Source organism: Atractosteus spatula, chromosome 2, assembly GCF_055471065.1.
Source record: "Atractosteus spatula isolate fAtrSpa1 chromosome 2, fAtrSpa1.hap1, whole genome shotgun sequence".
Taxonomy (NCBI): domain Eukaryota; kingdom Metazoa; phylum Chordata; class Actinopteri; order Semionotiformes; family Lepisosteidae; genus Atractosteus; species Atractosteus spatula.
This window is the reverse complement of record NC_142707.1, coordinates 33782925-33803091: the sequence shown is the minus strand read 5'-3', so window position 1 is coordinate 33803091 and position 20167 is coordinate 33782925. Positions and strand designations below refer to the sequence as shown.

The 20167-nt window shown below is 39.5% G+C and overlaps 1 protein-coding gene across 1 annotated transcript in view; it reads left to right on the top strand.

Moving 5' to 3' along the window:
• The first annotated feature begins 14755 nt into the window (after window positions 1-14755).
• The window catches only part of kif3ca (kinesin family member 3Ca), a 78699-nt gene continuing 73287 nt past the window's right edge, over window positions 14756-20167 (top strand). Inside the window, exon 1 of the mRNA XM_088906789.1 lies at window positions 14756-16583. Coding sequence (XP_088762915.1) covers window positions 15174-16583 — 1410 coding nt within the window. The 5' untranslated portion in view covers window positions 14756-15173. The remainder of the gene's footprint in view (window positions 16584-20167) is intronic.

Genomic DNA, 20167 nt, shown 5'->3' with positions numbered 1-20167 from the left:
CAAGAACGTTAATAAAAACTTCCCCAATGTTCCCCTTTCTCGACACGCTCTTCGTGAAAATCTCCATGTGAGAATTCCCAAATTCCAGTACTTTTTACACAATCACTTACAAACAGAACTACTTCAGACAAGTGATCTAAATACAGGCAGTGTTTCTTTTACAACACTGTGCATTCCTAGATACCCAATTGTAAATTGTACCTTATTTTTCTATATACACAATATTGAAAATGATAACAACACTGTTTTGGCTATTAACTATTTTTTTTAAAATGTGGGATTTAGACATATATATCTATATATCAATATTATAAATAGTCAAGTAATAATTAACAGGACAATGTCTCAGCTTGGGCACTGTTGTGAGTTTTAAAATAAAACATTTATTTCCCTGTCCATTAACACAAAATACTTTTTAATTTTGATGATGATTACCCAAATCACTGTAAGTTTTGTCTGGTGGTACCTTGAAAGTACCTGAAAGTAAAGATATGCCAGTGTGGATTTCCCCATGAGACCTGAACCCAACAGACCAAAAAAGATATAGGTAGGTCTCCAGTCATTAGTCACTCCCAAGAAACCTCTAGGAACTTGATATGTCCTTTGATATGTATTTGTTGTAGTTATTAATGATGATACAGTACTGTACATCTTGACAATATGGAGAAGGAGAAAAGACAGTATTTTAGGATATATATATATAGTTAAAACAATGGAGTTTACATGAAGGGACATTAAAGCAACACTGCACAAATATGAGTTTTATTGAACAATTCTGTAATTCTGTATAGTTTTGTCACCACTTTATAAAACATATCGCTGCTCTGCAATCAGTGAAGAGCAAGCAGGTACTGTACATTCACGGACAAAGGAATGCTGTACATTGACACGATGAAAGAGCTGAACCTTTTTAGTTCTGAACACAGAAAACTACAAAGGGACCTGAATCAAGCATTCCCAATCTTCAGAGCCACTGACAGAGTCAATCCTATGGACTTCTTCAACAGAATCAACAGTGACAAAATAGACCATGCACATAGGAATAAAGTAACCTCCGCTTGATTAATTCCTCTCTACCACCACACAAGGGTAGTGTTTTGCATGCAGGTTGTAAAAACAATAAATCCAAAATAGGAAAAACTGAGATGGATGAAGTTACTCATGAAAAAGACTAAGGAGTTTGAATTCTGTTGACATCATTGACATCTTCTAGACAATGTGGGGAAACAATTAAAAGGCTATAGGCTATAGGGCTATAGGGTTAAAAGTGTAGCATTAAAATCAAGTAATCTAGTAAGGCCTCATTTAGAATATTATGTACAATCTGATATAATCACTGTGTTCTAAAAGATATCACTGCTTTGTAAGTGGTCTATGTAAGAACAACCTGATGCAATTCTGGGATTGCCCTGTACTGACAGGCTGAAGGAAATTAATCTATCTAGTCTTGAACAAAGCAGATTACAAGGTCTCCTGAAAAAAAAAATGTTTGCATCACAAACTCGGTGGATTTCATGATAATCAACTGTGAAAACTACATGGAAGTGCATTTAAAACCACTTGGAGAGTTTGTGGGGCATGGAAAAAGCTACCCAAACATGTTGTTGAAGCCGATACCTTGGGTTTCTTTCAAGAAATAGCTGAATGAGATCCTTGGATCAACTACGCACAATACTACCTACCAGAAGGGCTGGATGGGCCGAATCACTTCCTCTTGTCCCTTTGTTCCTGTTTTCGGATTCAGATTGAAATGCACTTCCCCAGATTTGTGTTTCACTGTTGATTCTGAATTGGTCTCCTGGGTTGACCTTATTAGTTCCTTTGAGGATTTTGAATACTTGGATCAGGTCCGCCCATGGATTTTGCTGACTAAAAGGGTTCAGCTTTTTTAGCTGTTCAGTGCAAGACATTCGTTTAAGCCCTGGAATGTATCTTCTTGCTCCTCTCTGAGCTGATTATAGCGCAACAGTGTCTTTTCTTGTAATGTGGTAGCCATAGCACGCTGCCAGTGCCTACCATGACTCACGTTGGAATTTCTTTGTACTTTATTGGTGACTTGTTAATCATCTTATTTCATTCCTGAGGTCATTTTAATCTTGTAATTTGACAAGCATTGTTAGCAGCTCCAGTTACAATATGATAACTATATTTTCAATACTCAATACAAACTTGGATAAAAATAACTGAAATGATTTTATGAAGGAATGAGACATATTTTAAGAGAAGTAGAATGGGAATAAATAAACAAATATAGAATCATTATATATATATTGCTTACTGTGCAATACACATTCATCCCATAAGTCACGAAAACATAAAGGTTCCACAGTTAAATTAATAAGAATATAACATGAAAGAAATCATTTTATAAAACATTAAAAAGATACACTTGGAGAAAAAGAATATAATGAATTGAAAGCACAGGTAAAAATGATACTATAAAGGCCAGAAAAAAGACAACAATTTTGCATTGAGGCTCAAATAAAAAAAAAAACAGCAAAAGAAGAGGAACGGATGAAAGAAAGTGTCTCAGATTTACAAAACTAAATTTAGATGATCCAGGGGAAAACAGTGAAATACAAAATATTTTACTGAGGTGTTTATGCAAAAAATGTTAAAAGACATACTGTATGCTCCACTACTAGATCCTGTGCAATTTGCTTACAGGGCTAAAGAGAAGTCGAAGATGCCACCCCTCACATTACTAAATCTCTTATAGTCATATCTAAAAGGTGTCAGGACACATTATAAAAATAATAAACATTATTTTATATAGCACCTTTAAAGGTGGCTTCTCAAAGCACTTTACAGAGGGACAACAACAATAAAAAATACACAACATATGCACAATGAGAATACACAATGAAAGGCGACAGTAGAGGGTGGTACTGAATACAGCAGGAGAAGAGGGGTAAAGAACAGAACCCGTTAACTTAAGGTTCTACAAAAGAGTTTAGAGAAGAGGACTCTCTGATATCCTTGGGGATAGAGTTCCAGAGTTTTGGGGCACAGGAGAAGGCCCTGTCACCCATAGAATGTAGACGGGCTTGGGGGTCAGTTAGAAGACCAGGATTAGAAGAGAGAAGGTTGTGAGGTAGGGAGAAGGACAATAGCTCAGACAGATACTGAAGTGACAAGCCATGCAGAGCCTTATAGGTGAACATGAAGATTTTGAAGTTGACACAAAACTTGACAGGAAGCCAGAGCAAGGACTCCAGAGTCCCCAGACTCCAGAGTCCATCACTCCATCACAGTAATGTGATCACTTACTCTAGACCTGGGCAGGATTCTGGTTGCCAAATTTTGGATATACTAGAGTTTGGTCAATGTGGATTTAGGTGAAAGAATTATGTTTTGACAAAATGTTACACATGAGCCTGAATAAAATATCACCCCCAAGTTTTTCAGTTTAGACTGAAGTTCAAGTAGAGTGCTATCCACAGATAAGGTTACAACACTGGCTTTACTAAGTTGACAGGGGGTGCCAATAAGCATGACTTCAGTCTTGTCACAGTTTAGATGAGGGAAATTTTGACTCATCCATGTTTTTATGTCAGGGATGCAATTATTGTAGATAGAATAGAGACAGCCACATCAGTGTCAGGTTTGGTATTGCTTGCCAGGATAGGCTCTGTCTCCCCCATGATCCTGAATTTGAAGAACTGGATGGATTTGTGTATTCAATCATATAAGTGCAGAATAATCAGAACTGTACAGAAACATGCTTAATAAGCACATAAGATGTGTTCACTTCTCTTACATGCAAGGTTATTGAAACAATGATTAGACCTAAAGCAGGATACTGGTTCATTACCATGGTCCTGTGGGAATGTTGTTTTCTTTTTTTCGCTCTACCCCAGTTCTTAATCATAAGTAAAGTGTCAAAATTTTCCTCATATTTTAAGTTGTCTGGGGATTGTGAATGTCAAACCAGAGCACATTATCTGAAATATAAACTACTGGAGTGTGTGATATACAGTATTGTCATTCCCACCTGTATCTTCGTCATACACTGTGGCCTAGCCATAGTCTTTTAGTCAGGAATACGGAAGTTATTAAGAATTACACATTCTTAATTAGCAAGCTAAGGAGAAGCTGTATAAGTTTTGTATGCTGACGTTGGACGAAATAATACACTTTAATGTATTTTTTTAAACAAGTACTGATTGCAGAATAAAAGAAGATTAAATCAAGTTCATGCTTCATTAGTTCATTAGTTAACACCAGTGATGAAGGGCCCGGATGGGACAAGATCCAGCAAACACAGGACCAAAAATTAAGAACTACTGGACTGAAGCATCATCAATATTTTAACATTACTTAAACACACATTTTAAGGGATAGTCAACATGAATTAAAATGGTAGGTCTTGCTTAACTAATTTGTTATAATTCTTTGAAAATGAAACAGCTGTAATGTAATGGACACATGCAATGTATTTAATATATTTTATTTAGATATTCAGAAGGCTTTTGACAAAGTTCATTCATTCAAAGTCATATGTGTGACTGGATTAAGAAATGGTTAACAGATAGGAAACAGAGATTACGGATAAGGGGTGAATACTCAGATTGGGGCGATGTAACTAGTGGACTACCCCAGGGATCTGTATTCAGACCTAATGAGTTCACACCCGAAGAAGTCTCTACAGCCGAAACAATGTGTTTCTTTTCTTCTCTTTGTGTTTCTTTCTTCTACTTGTTCCTTTGAATTGCCAGCACCCATATCACCCTGCAACTCACAACTGGCAACCCACTGAAGCTAAGCAGGTGTGAGCCTGGTCAGTACCTCAATGGCAGACCTCCTGGGAAAAGGTTAGTGGTGTTAGTGGGGCCAGCAGGGGGCGCTCACCCTGCAGTCTGTGTGGGTCTTAATGCCCCAGTATAGTGACAGGGACACTATACTTTAAAAAGGTGCTGTTCTTCTGATGAGTAAAACCGAGGTCCTGACTCTCTGTGGTCATTAGAAATCCCAAGATGTATCTTGAAAAAAGTAGGGGTGTAACCCCAGTGTCCTGGCCAAATTTCCCATTGGCTATCAATCATGGCCTCCTAATAATCCCCCTTAATAAATTGGCTTCATCACTCTGTTCTCCTCCCCACTGATATCTGATGTGTGGTGAGTGTTCTGGCGCAGTATGGCTGCCGTTGCATCATCCAGGTGAGTGCCACACATTGGTGGTGGTGGCACCTGTAAAGCACTTGTGCTTTACAAGTGCTTTGAGTGGAGTTTCCAGAAAAGTGCTATATAAGTGTAAGCAATGATTAAGTATTATTAATTGTACAATGCACTAGTAAGACCTAATTTAGTATATTGTGTACAATTTTAGTCACAATGTTACAAAAAATATATATTAATACTCAGGAACCAATAAAAGGATTAACATCCTGGGCTCTGGGTTAAATGGAATGGGATAAATGAACAGACTATAAAAACCAAATGTTTGTAGTCCTAATCAGAAAAGACCACAAGCAAACCTTATTCAAGTACTCAAACTTGTCAAAGGCATTGACCTATAAATCAATTCTATGGACTCTGAATCAACAGTGAATACCAAAGGTTTAAGCAAAAACCATGGAGAATTCCATTTGAAAATGTGAACAGAAGACAAACTTTGCAGAAAGGACTGTAGGAGGTATGTAACAAGCAACTCAGGATATTTCTAAAGCTAATAAATTGGCTTCTTTAAAGTACCAGCTGGACGAGATCCTTAAATTAATTAAGTACTAAAACCAAAAGAGCTGGATGAGTAAAATATCCACCTCCAATTAATAAATGCAATTGTAAATCAAGGATGCTGACAGCTGAAGTGGTGTTAAAGGATCTATCGCCCTCTATCTGCACCACTGCAGTACTGATAATTTGGCAAGTTTTTTTAAATTGTATTATGTATTAGCTCTCAGTTCACCACAACTCTTTAAAAATAAAGTGGTTACTGAAAATAGGTGGATGGATGGCTTTATAATACAAGATGGTTTTACAATTGTACTACAGAAAAGAATCTTTTATTCTGTATCACTTTTGTAGTAGATAGTGCATGATTCTAATACGATGTACTTTCATGTGTTTAACATATCAGCCTTTTGTCCAATTAATACATTAGTTGTGTGTGTGTGTGTGTGTGTGTGTGTGTGTGTGTGTGTGTGTGTGTGTGTGTGTATGTGTGTGTGTGTGTGTGTGTGTGTATCTGCCCTGCACTGGACGGATGTCCCATCCAGGGTATGGGGCTTTCTGGGATAGGCCCCAGGCTAGCATGACCCTAACTGTGATGTGAGTAGCTAAGAAATCTACTTAAAATCAATCCAAATTGAAGTGCAGTAAAATAGATAGATAGATAATACTTTATTAATCCCGTAGGGAAATTGATGTGTTACAGCAGTCCAGCACAAGACAAGCAAAAACAGACATCAGAATAGTTATAAAACAAAAGACAACAAAATAAATAAATAAAAAATAAATGCATACTGTAGGTGTGTGCAAAATGTGATGATCATAGTCACTGTAAAAACAATAGAATATGTGCAAAATGTGCATAGGTTTATACAGACTGATTGTCCAAAAAGTACAATGGAGCAAACATGCTGTCCATAGACGAGAAAATGAAGGGCTAACAGTCCTAGCCTAGGGCAGCGTTATACACCCTGACAGCCGCCGGGAGGAAAGACCTGCGGAAACGTTCCCTTGAACACCGTAGCTGGAGCAGTCTGTTGCTAAAAGTGCTCCGCTGTCCAGTAACAGTCCCATGAAGCAGATGAGAGGTGTTGTTCATGATGGCTGTGAGCTTGGTCAGCATTCTCCTCTCAGCCACTACCTCCATGGGGTCAAGGCCCATCCCCAACACAGAGCCAGCCTTCTTGATAAGTTTATTGAGCCTATTTGCATCTTTTGTCATGATGCTGCTGCCCCAGCACACAACAGCGTAGAAGATGGCCGCCGCCACCACTGATTCATAAAAAATGTGTAGCAGTGTTCCACACACACCAAAGGACCTGAGCCTCCTAAGAAAATAGAGTTGGCTCTGACCTTTCTTGTACAGGGTGTCAGTGTTACCAGACCACTCCAGCTTATCATCCAGGTGTACCCCTAAGTACTTGTAGGAATGTACGCCCTCTATGTCTTCACCCTGGATGGAAACAGGGTTCAGCGGAGACTTATTCCTTCGAAAGTCCAAGATCATTTCTTTGGTCTTGCTGTTGTTAAGCTGGAGATGGTTAAGATGACACCACTCCACAAATTTGGTAATCAAGCTCCTATATTCCTCCTCCTTCCCCTCTCTAATACACCCCACAATTGCAGAATCATCCAAAAACTTCTGCAGATGACATGTCTCAGAGTTGTACCTGAAGTCAGAGGTGTAAAAGGTGAACAGGAATGGAGCAAGGACAGTCTCCTGTGGAGCTCCAGTACTGCTAACAACCTGTTCGGACACACAGCTCTGTAGCCGTACATACTGTGACCTGCAGGTCAGATAGTCTATAATCCAGAACACCAGGGGAGTGTCCACCTGCGCCGCCCTTAGCTTATCTCTCAGTAAAGGTGGATGGATGGTGTTAAAGGCACTGGAGAAGTCAAAGAACATAACTCTCACAGTGCTCCCCGTCTTCTCCAGGTGAGAGTTAGCTCTGTGTAGCAGATAGATGACTGCATCCTCCACTCCCAAGTGTGACCGGTAGGCGAACTGCAGGGGGTCCAGTGCTGTACTCACCAGGGTTCTGAGGTGGTCCAGTATAAGCCTTTCCAGAGTTTTCATTAGGTGTGATGTAAGTGCCACTGGTCTGTGGTCATTCAAGACTTTAGGGTGTCCCTTTTTGGGTACTGGCACCAGGCAAGATGTCTTCCAGAGCATCGGAACCTTTTCTAATCTCAGGCTGAGGTTGAAGATGTACTGCAGCACTGAACCAAGTTGGTCCGCGCAGATCTTTAGCACCCTGGAGCTGACACCGTCAGGACCCACTGCCTTCCCTGCATGGAGTCTCCTCAACTCCCTTCTGACCTGGTCAGCTGTGATGGATAGGCCATGGAGGGCAGGGGAAGATGGAGTAGGAGTAGGAGGGATCTCATGATGGGGTGACTGGGGACATGAAGAAGGTGTCTGGGATGAAGGCCTGTGAGGTGAATGGACAGTGGACCCTGTATCGAATCTGTTAAAGAAAAGATTCAGCTCATTGGCCCTCTCCAGGCCTCCCTCACTCTGTTGGACGCCGGACAACTTGTATCCGGATATCTTCCTTATGCCATTCCACACTTCTCTCACATTGCTCTCCCTCAGCCTGTCCTCCATTTTCCTCCCATAAGCCACCTTGCTCTCCCTAACTCTCACCTTCAGCTCTTTCTGTGCTCGCTTCAGCTCCTCCTTGTCACCTGTCTGGAAAGCCCTCTTTTTCCTATTTAGGATGGCCTTCAGATCACTGGTGACCCAGGGTTTATTATTGGAGAAGCAGTGCACTTTCCTGGTGGGCACTGCACTGTCAACACAGAAGTTTATGTAGTCAGTGATGCAGTGGGTAAGACCATCAATGTCATCTCCATAAGGCTCATAGAGTATCTCCCAGTCCGTTGTTTCAGAACAGTCCATCAGTGCATCATTAGCCTCAGCTGACCATCTCCTCACTGTCCTGGTGGTTACTGGTTGCTGTAGTACAAGAGGCTTGTACAGAGATAGGAGGTGAACAAGGTTGTGATCAGATCTTCGAAGGGGGGGGTGATGTGGAGCTGTAGGCATTCTTGACATTAGCATACAGCAAGTCCAAAGTCTTGTTATCTCTAGTAGGACATTTAACAAACTGACTAAAAGTAGGCAGGGTAGAGGAGAGCGAAACATGATTAAAATCGCCAGTTATCAAGAACATGGCTTGTGGGTGACGAGTCTGTACCTCATATAAAAATACCTTTATTTTTCCACATTTGAGTTCTGCTACATTTGTATTCCATAGATAAAAATTGTTTAGGTAAAGACAGCGATCAATGCAGAACAAAATTCTACATTAAGTACTACAGTTTGTGTTTCAAACCAACCGGGTAAAAATACCTGAGAGACGCAGCCAAAAGAACTGGACAACAAGCTAAAGGACCTCAATTGGTCTGGTTGATAAAGGACAATTACCCTTTTTAAGAACTTTTGTATTATGGCAGAATTTGCATGACCTTGTTAGAGTGTGTACTTACTATAAGAGGTTTATTGTGAGATAAAGTTAATTTTAATAGAGAACAAATACCCGAGAGATATATTTAAGTTTAATTAAATAAAATCTAATACTGTATTAAGTAATGACAGCCAGTTATCAGATAGTAATGCCTTAAACTACGATTTGAAGATGGGGCACCTACAACAATATTCTAAACCACTGTCGCTTTTTAGAAAATATCCCAACTCATCCAGATGAAGCAGTACTTCTGAAGAAGCACTACTGACCTATGAGGCAGAAAACTTCTGAAATCAACGAATTTCATCTTCTTTGAACCTCCTTGACACAGAACAGTGTTCAGTCTGATTATTGCAATTTTAGATAGAGTTCATTTGAACAAAATTACATACATTACTTGTAATTCATTGAAATGTGATGTAATTGGCAGGGGGTGAATACTTTTGCAAGACTCTTTAATCATTTTAAGTTGCCTGGCTCTATCACTATCCTACTATTACCACTGTTATTTATCCTCTTCCTATGACAAATCTGCCAGCCATTACTACAATAACGTCATCAACTACTATGAAAAATAACACCACTATCCACACTATCGTTACCATTTAAGCAATAGGCGAGATATATTTTTAAATAAACATTGATGTGACAGACATACTGTAGCTTCTTCTCTACACTGTCTTATAAGAGGTAGCTCTTTGGTTTAAGATGTTCACAGGTGCAGTTTGTTTTCAACTGTTTACAGGCAAAAAACAATAAATAAAATGTACATATAAATTGCTCTGTAAAGGAATGTTCAGTTAGCCAACACCTACTACATAAAAATACTATAATAATCTTTGCTCAGCCTTTCAGCTGACAAACTGTTAATTGAAGCGTTGTTATTAATTACTATGACTATTTAACATCCTTTGAGGAGTTATACTGTCCTTTGCATATCTGTCCAGTACTTGTCTATACATGCTTTTATATCTCTTTAAAATGCACAAAATTACTGTCAAATACATTCAAACACTACAAATTCACACTATACTTTAAAATAAAAACATACAATTTGCAATTCAAATTCTTTATTTGCTGTTGATATTACTTAGAATTCATCACTCCAGGAAGAGTACTGTACTCTAAATTTCTATAGGAAAATAATGTTGTAACATTAGTATTCCAGGATGGACAAGACGATACCGATTAATTAGATTACTTTTTTAATTAGAAGATTCACAAATTGTATGGCAATAACAGAACAGAATAACAGGCTTCAGACAGGAAGGTAGAGCTCACAAATTCCCTAGCAACTCTCAGAGCAGACTTCCTGAGCCCACACATGGCGCTATCTATAGTTCCCCTGGGATGGCACTCATGATCACTAACATTAAACCTACAAGAACAGACCAAGACAAGCACAAACGGTCCAATAAAAAAATGAAACAACATTTCCCCCAAAATTCCCACCCCTGGTTTCCAAGGGAACCCCCTCCAAGCCCCTCAAGCAAAGGTTTCCTTAACTACAATCAGATGTCTACAACAGGAGCACATTAAAATAAGGATCCAACTGTGTCAGCAGCACTTTTAACCTCCAGCAGTGATGCAGGGCTCCAGGAGGGAATGAGGAGGCTCGGCAGTGTAGCACCAAAACCTTCTTAGCTGTGTTGAGCCCAGTCAGCAAGAATTATCATTGATCAAGAACCAGTAATCACCTGTGCAAAAAGACTCACATCAGTAATAGCTGCCAAATGTGCTTCAAAACACTACTGACCTATGAGGCAGAAAACTTCTGAAATCAACGAATTTCATCTTCTTTGAACCTCCTTGACACAGAACAGTGTTCAGTCTGATTATTGCAATTTTAGATAGAGTTCATTTGAACAAAATTACATACATTACTTGTAATTCATTGAAATGTGATATAATTGGCAGGGGGTGAATACTTTTGCAAGACTCTTTAATCATTTTAAGTTGCCTGGCTCTATCACTATCCTACTATTACCACTGTTATTTATCCTCTTCCTATGACAAATCTGCCAGCCATTACTACAATAACGTCATCAACTACTATGAAAAATAACACCACTATCCACACTATCGTTACCATTTAAGCAATAGGCGAGATATATTTTTAAATAAACATTGATGTGACAGACATACTGTAGCTTCTTCTCTACACTGTCTTATAAGAGGTTACATAGCTCCTCAAAATGATTATTGGAGAGGTCTTTCAAGGGTTTGTGAAACTTGTGGCAATTTAATCAGTTTACCATCAGAGGGAGCACTTTCCCAACTTGTTAAATGGTACTATATGATGGAATTTCTTTTTGTATTTTTCTATTTTAAATCTTAATGTTAAAATATATAAATAGCAGAATATATTATTTATTATGTGGTTTGAGATTAAATGGACTTCTACAGCTCTATAGTAACTATAGCAGTTCGAAAAAAGAAGGCTCAATTAAACAACAACAAACTCATGAACTAAGCCAATCCAAGCATATCCCTTATCCTTCCATCCCTTTTTTCCAGTCCATCGCAGGGCAGACAGACACAACCACAGACATGCACACCCTCATGACAAGTTTTTACAGAAGCCAACTAACCACCAACATGTCTGTGGATGGAAACTGGAGCACCCAGAAGAAATACAGGCAACCACGGGGAGAACATTCAAACTCCACACAGATAGCACTCTAGGAATTGAACCTAGGGCCCCAGCCCTGCAAAGCAGCACTGCGTCACTGTGGTACCCATCTCTCATCCAAAAAGTCTAATTAACTGAAATGTGGCATCACTATACAATATCTATAGAGATAAAGCACATAACATCTGATAATCAGGAAATGTAACTAAAACTGATCTTTTGCATTGCAAAACGTGAGTATAAGAATCGAAAATGTTGTTCCAGACCCCATTCCTGGGAGACCTCTATGTCTATGCTCCAGTTGAGTTCTTAATCACCGGCTAATTGATTTCACTTTTCTGTTTGGCACAAAATAAATTGCCCCCCTCCTGGGGATGAATAAAGTTTTTTAATTAAAATTAAAATGAGATTCACTTTTCTAAGTGGTACCTATTTTGGACCATTTTTTGATCTTCAGAACTACCCTCAAGCATATGGCCAATTAGTTGCAGAAGGAAAAAAAAGACCTAAAACTCTTATTGTGGGAGTAATGGATACATTGACATTCCAGTGTCTGTGTCTGTTCATTATATATTGATCACCTGAGAGCTGTTTAGTTAGATGTAAGGAAAAGCAAGTTGAGGAATAGGGTAGGGTATTACCCTGTAGTAAGGTATTGAAATTCAGGACCGAGTGCAGAAACACTCAAGCTAACTAATACTCTCAACAAGCACGCAGTTCAATTAAACTCATCAATTAGCACTGGAAATTCAGAGCTCAATTGGAATGAACTTACTCATAGTGGACTCATTAGGTCTGCAGTACCAGGGTTAGGAACCACTGGTCTGTAACATAATTGTATACATGTCACATTTACTGTCCAGACAACACCTTTCTGAGTAGTTCTATGCATTAAAAGAGAGCGTATCTCTAATATTCAACCACATCCCCATTCAGGGCTGGTAGCGGCTAGAGTTCAGCCTGAAGAGGACATATACAGAAACAAGTAGTGAAAACAAAATGTCACATAGAGCACTCTTGGTCGCTAACAGGCATGCACATTTATTTTTCAGCGGATTGCCATATTGTTTTTATTAAGCTTTCTGAGTAGGTGACATTAGAGCCTTGCAGTGGTCTTTTCACTACCACTGTCTGATGTTGCTCTTAGTCTGCTTCAGGAAGTCAATGGATCCTATTTTGTACAGGCAGGCAAGAGGGTGATTCACTCCCCTCACATCTGAATGAGGAAAAATGCTGTGTTCCATTTTTGATAAGTAACACAAAGCAGAGCACCTCAAGGGTCCTGTTGTGCAGTTCATTTCACACTGGAAATCAGACCCTCAGGGTGTGAAACACTAGTGTTTGAAACTGTTATCACCTATTGTGAGACTTTTGAGACTACTTTGTGAGGTGTCAGCATTAACAAGGGTCAGGCCTTTTTGCAAGCTTAGCTTGGGCACAGTTAAGAGACTTTCTAATCTTTTCCTTTATATTTTCCTCCTAGACATTCTAAACATTTCCTTTGTATTTGCTTCCTAGAACTCACCAGTTCTAAGGTGAGTCGGATAACCTGTAAGTCTTTTCTAACACATTTGAGAACACATTTTTTATACAGTATATGTATACACAGTATACAGTACACAAACCTGGAATTGCCAGCTGTTAATCAGTTCAGTGTGAACTCCAGCTGCAGCTGGTGAAGGATGAAAATCGCACATCCCTTCCACAGAAACATGAACTGCCACGGTCTTCTGCCATTTTTCACACTGTGAATCCCACAGGGCCCACACCAGGCATAGCATCAAATGTTTGGATGATGCAGCTCTCTCTAGTAACGCCCATTGTCATTTCTCACAGCTAACCAAGTCATTACACTGATAGCACTCAAAGGCCACAGGCTTGTCCAGCAAGTCACAGGGCTCACTGTGACTGAGGATACCTCAGGCCAGCTGTTCTTATATTTATTTTACGTCGTTTTACAACTGATGGCAATTTCTCATATAACAACAGTCAAAATAATCAAGCATTCGATATACATGGGTTATAATAGTGTAAACAGGCACTTAAGAGTTAGTATTAACCAGTAACATTAAGCCCTACAAATCAGTCTGTATTCTAACAAGAATTTCTGTTGAAGGATTTTCTGTATTGTACCAGATGTAATCATACAAAACCGACTGCATCTTAGCCTAACTGTTTTAAAAGTCAGTTTAATATAATTTTCAGATAAGTTAAAAAATCAACCTGATGACTAAAAAACTATTTCCTTCTTTTTTCTGATGCATATAGTTAACTCGCGGACATTTAATTATCGTTAGGTGTTAACTATGCACTATCAACTGATTTTGACCAACTGCTGTGAACTTTGAATACCCTCAAAATTATAAAGCTGATAAAGGGCGATTTAGGAAATATGTTTTCTTTTGCAAAACAACTGATGAATTAAGTAAGCAGCCACTACAAAATTGTAATCAATTTAAGTTCTCTCGACCCTAGTGTCGGGAGTCTTTTGCGGGTGCCACGCAGCAATATACATAAAAATATTTCAGATTTACTCCTCAGGTGAGCTCTATACACTACGCAATTAGATGTGGGCAACTCAAATTATTTGCATTTAACGATCTATAAACTAATAACTTATTAATGCACATATTTTACATTTTACAAACTGAGAAATGAAGCTTGCAGTTATGCTACTAAATTCCCTTTTCACAACATTTACTGTAGCAGGAAGTGAGACTTATGCTAGATATATTTTTCATCTTGCGGTCAGGAGAGAGTTTAATGCTTTAATGTTGTTACTATACGATCGTTCCGATTTAACCTAATTTTATTAAGACGCATTTGTCGAGGCATGTTGCTAATCTAAAATTAGATTCATAAAAAGAGCTCCAACTACAAATCCCAGACTAGACTGGCTGCGGCGTCCGCAGTGATACTGGGTGGGGGCTGCGATGAGGTAATATGCCTGTGGGCTGGACCGGAGACCCTGTTTGATAGCGCTTTCTCCCAGTAGCAGCAACAGCAGAGGCAGCAGCAGTATCCCCTTAACAGCTGTTTACAGCGACTTGCGTGGGGAACAGGCAGGGCTGTAACACAAATATAGGCGTTGCCAGCATCTACGAAATGTCTTTCAGATCCGAAAGAAAGGAAATGTAAATGATTCTTCTGGGAAAGGGATCTTCCTTTTTGTGCCGTGCTGCATTCATTTGAAGGTTTATAATGTGGTAAGCTGTCTCTTCTTCGCCTTATATATTAAACAGCATTGTAAATGTAGACGGGGAGAGATGATGCAGAACGGGTATGCTGCTGATCGGAGCATCATGTTATTGAGGGATAGCGTATGAATGCATTTGTATGACAGCTGGATTTATTTAAAACGAAACCACGGGTTGCATTTTTGTCAGTGAGGTGCAAAGATGTCCAAAGTAAAAAACTGCGAGACGGTCAAAGTGGTCGTGAGATGTCGCCCATTGAATCGGAAAGAAGAAGCGACGGGCTATGAAAGCATTGTTGATATGGATGTCAAATTAGGACAGGTAGCTGTTCGGAATCCGAAGGCTGCCCCTGGAGAGCTACTGAAAACATTCACGTTTGATGCTGTCTACGATGCCAATTCGAAACAAAGCGACCTATATGATGAGACTGTAAGACCTCTCATAGACTCTGTATTGCAGGGTTTCAATGGGACTATATTTGCTTATGGGCAAACTGGCACTGGTAAGACTTACACGATGCAAGGGTTATGGATGGACCCAGAAAAGAGAGGCGTTATCCCAAATTCCTTTGAGCACATTTTCACACATATATCTAGATCCCAGAACCAGCAATACCTGGTGAGAGCATCATATTTAGAGATCTATCAAGAGGAAATCCGAGACCTCCTATGCAAAGACCAGACTAAGAAACTGGAGCTCAAAGAAAACCCAGATTCTGGGGTTTACATCAAAGATCTCTCTTCTTTTGTAACCAAAAACGTCAAGGAGATAGAGCATGTTATGAATGTGGGGAACCAGACTAGAGCTGTTGGGTCCACCAACATGAATGAGCACAGCTCCAGGTCCCATGCTATATTTGTCATTACAATTGAGTGCAGCGAGACTGGCATAGATGGAGAGAACCACATCAGAGTCGGCAAGCTGAACCTGGTGGACTTAGCTGGCAGCGAACGGCAGAGTAAAACAGGAGTCCAGGGGGAGCGCCTCAAGGAAGCCACCAAGATCAACCTGTCCCTCTCGGCTTTAGGGAATGTGATTTCTGCCCTAGTGGACGGAAAGAGCACCCACATTCCTTATAGGGACTCTAAGCTGACTCGCCTCCTGCAGGATTCCCTGGGTGGCAATGCTAAGACTATTATGGTAGCCACCTTATCCCCAGCATCCTACAACTACGACGAAACCTTGACCACCCTCAGGTACGCCAACAGGGCCAAGAACATCAAGAACAAGCCTCGGGTGAACGAAGACCCCAAGGATGCCCTGCTGAGGGAGTTTCAGGAGGAGATCGCCAGGCTCAAGGCCCAGCTGGAAAAGCGAGGCATGCTGACCAAGAAGAGAAGGCGGAACAGCCGGAGGAACAGGAAGAGCCTGGATGGCGAGGAGATCACGGACTGCGAGGGCGATGAAGAGATTCTTGCCAGTGTGGAGAAAGATGTGGAAGACTATGTGAAGGAGCAGGAGGAGAAGCTGGAGCTGGAGAAGGCGGCCATTCTGGATGACCACAGCCTGGTGGCAGAGGAGAAGCAGAAGCTTCTGGATGAGAAGGAGAAGATGATGGATGATCTGAGGAAGGAGCAGGAAGCTACAGAGATGCTTACAGCCAAATTCAAGGTAAGACAAGTCTTTACGTGCCTCTTGATGCTCGAGTGAGGGGTAGAGCATCTGGGGCCTCTGGTTAAATTCTGATATAAAAACCTGTTTTTATGTCATTTAAGGGCAAATCACTAGCCTGTACTGAAATTAAGCAAGAATCCAATTGTGGAAAATGTTTACATTTAAACAGTACATTCAAATTCTGTAGTTAATTTCAGAATGATGCATTTGTAGTGTTGATAAAAGCTCAATTTGCGTCTCATTCTCTTTCAATGTTATTAGTTTATCACTGGTTCATAACATTTTAAAACCATCTGCCATCATTTACATGATGCATAAAACCACTATTATCCTATTAGTGAAAAGAATGTACACCGAACAAGTCTTGCTCAGTCTGAGGGGAGGATGTTGTGCCTGTTAAAGCTCTTACTCATTTTCAGATTTTCCAGATTTCCCATATACCCCTGCGTACTGTACATCTTCCCTCAGTACTTTAAGGCAAATTGACCATTCAAAAATGTTCACACTAGTAAATTAATATTTAACTTGCATAATAACATAATCAATGATTTAATTCTCAATTAAATTACTTGCATTTGTATTTAAAAGCACAAGGAGCCTCACTTTAAGACAAACCGCCCATCTGGAGATAAAAAATAAAAGATGAAAAAAAAACATTAGTAATCATTGCTATGCAGACATAGTAATCCTTAAAGCCAGACTGTTCAATATGAAGAGCTGTTACTGTATGACAATTAGATGTATTAGGTATTTCCAGACAAAAAAATGATAAAGCTATCCAGAGGAAAAGCATTATATATTACAGCAAAAATATCAGACATTCTCTTCCATATTAAAATCATGTTAGTGCTTTCATCCATCTGTCTTTGTTTAAAGGATTCTGAATAATAATTTTATATATAAATTGGTAGACCTACTATAATAAGCATAGTTTAGAAAACAAATTAATAAAATATGTCCTAGAGTCCTCTTAGTAAAGAGATTCCCACACAGACTGTTAAAACAACAACAGGAACATGATATTTCATGAGTATATAACCTCTGTTTTACCAGCTAGACAAAGATGTTCCTACCTGGAATTCACCTCTAAATCATTTGCTGTAGTATAGATGCCAGGGCTTGGTGAAAGATGGATTGATTTTGTGGCCTTTCAGGCCTCTGACCTCTATAGCATGGATTAAACTGCACATTGTAGTGAAACATGGTCTTCATGGCCCAGTACACTGCAGGGGATGGTATTAATACAAAGCTCCGTTGTCTACTTTGAGGGCCCAAGAATTGGTAACCACGAGCACTGGCTTTTCATCCCCTAAATGTGTGGTCTTTCTTGAGCAAGGACGTAGCACCCAGGCAAGACGTTCCGAAAAAGGAAATGCTGAAAATGACGGGTGTGTAGATTAGAAGCTCCCAATACTATTTTTTATCCGTAGACGTCATAAACCCAAATAGTTTCTAAAGAAATAAGGCTGTGTGTCTCTTATAGCTTTGAACATTCTCTTTAGGTATTTCGGCAGCTTGACATTTCCTCTCAACCCTAGAGTCGTACGTTAAAATGAGTAGCTGAAAAAGATAAACAAAGGGAGAGCGGTGGTTTCCCTGTGTATGGTAGCCATAAAATACAAGGTCTGTCTGTGTGTGGTCATGCTTAAAGAAGCTGCCATGTTAAAGCCTGGATGTCACTTTCGTCTTTGTTCCTGACCCAGAGAGAGGTCAACTCAGTCCCCATTTATGTGGATCTGCGACAGTGGTGCCATATATCTCTTATGGCTAATGTGTACCTGTCACTTCCCTTTCTGAGTAACATTGGTAACTCACTAATTTAATGGTATTAGAGGCCTGTCCCTGATTGAAAACCTTTTTTATGCATTGTGTTGGCCTGTTTTTCCCATTTGTAATTAACACCAAGGTATGCTTGATGATTTCATTATTCTGTTCTTGAAGTAAGTACAATGCAATATCATACTTGCTGAAAAATAGAAATAAGAAAAACATTTCAGCCATGGAGCTTTCTTTGGGTGTTAATACAGTCCCACCAAACATGTTTTTCTCCCTTCTTTCTATTTTTTTTTTACTATTGCACACTGACGCAGTTCCCTGCTCCAGCCTCTTTCTGTTATTGTTTGGTCTTCAGTCTAACAGATGCTCACAACTGAAATAGTGTCCATACAGTGTGTTTCCTCCTTTACTACATAATGAACTCTGTACAAATGCCCCGTTGAGGTAATGAAAATAGTTTTAATAAAGGTTCATTCTGGTTTTGTTTTTATAGTGTTTACTGGTTGCAACAAACATGCATTGCAGTATATTCAAGCCATATTCTTAACATTGTTGATAAAACATAACTGAACAATTATTTTCCGTCTCACTTTGAGGGTGTGAATCCTAATGAATAGCTGCTATAGCATTTTTTATAAATCTTTTACTTAAATAGTACTGCATGTAGAATTTCATGGATTGCTAAAATTATATATATAGTATATCATAACTCTAACAATGTACAGTACCTACCTGAGATAGGTTATAGATAACATTCCAATGAAAGTTATTGAATCGATTTTTAAAAATGGTCAGATATTTTGTAAAATAGCTTTTAATATTGTGCTGTTATTTTCCCACCATGTTAAGTTAGAAATTGACTGGGCTGAAAGGAGCTTCAGACAGCTCTTAGTTCATCTCTGCTATCAAATTGTCTTTCATTACACCTGTACAAAGCAGGCTATTGAATTATTTAACAAAAGGCCTGTTCTTAATGACAAGTGCCTCTGAAATATTCAGATTGTTTGGAAGATTGGTCATTCATTTTGCCAATTTCAGTTTCGCTCCATATAGCCTGTGTATAAAGGGAAGAGCAAACTATTCAGTCTTCCACGGAAACCTTCAGTTAATTAATGGGCCAATTTCATACGTGATATATGCCTTTGGCATTACATAATGCTGCACTGGCTCGAAATTGGAATTAAATCACAGCTTCGACCTACCTACCAATCTCAGATTCACCATCACCATGCTGTGATAGTGGCTTCCCATTGGCTAACCAGAAGATGTCTGTGGCAGAAAGAAAGCTGCAGTCATATAACCTGTATTGGAAATTGCTTTTGGCGTTGTGGCAGGGCTGCTGAATCTTTAAAACTTTCAGGGCACAGGCTCCTTCTGTTAAAACTGTCAATAATGCCTGTCAATATGTGCAGTACATTATTTAAGCAAAAGAAAATGCATGCAGATATAGGCCTATGCATAAAAAAGTAAAGGTCTGTCTCCCATTATATTTTTCTTGCTTCGGAGGGGGGGGGGGGGTGTAAACTGTCAGCTCAGCACAAAATTCTTCAGTGCACATGGTGTGTGTGGGTGAAAGGCTTCTGCAGCTCTGGCGAGACGTTGTGATTAATTTCCTGATCCTTCTTTAGTTATTATGACCACCAGATATTCTGATGCCTTGACTAAGCAGAATTGTGGCAACTCTTAATTCTCACAGAACACCGTTATTGTTCTTTTATCGTGTGATTCAACTGATAAATCATGAAACATTACTTGCTCTAAGTGCAAGAATGAGCTGTCGCGTGTTGGAAACGCATAATCCAGAG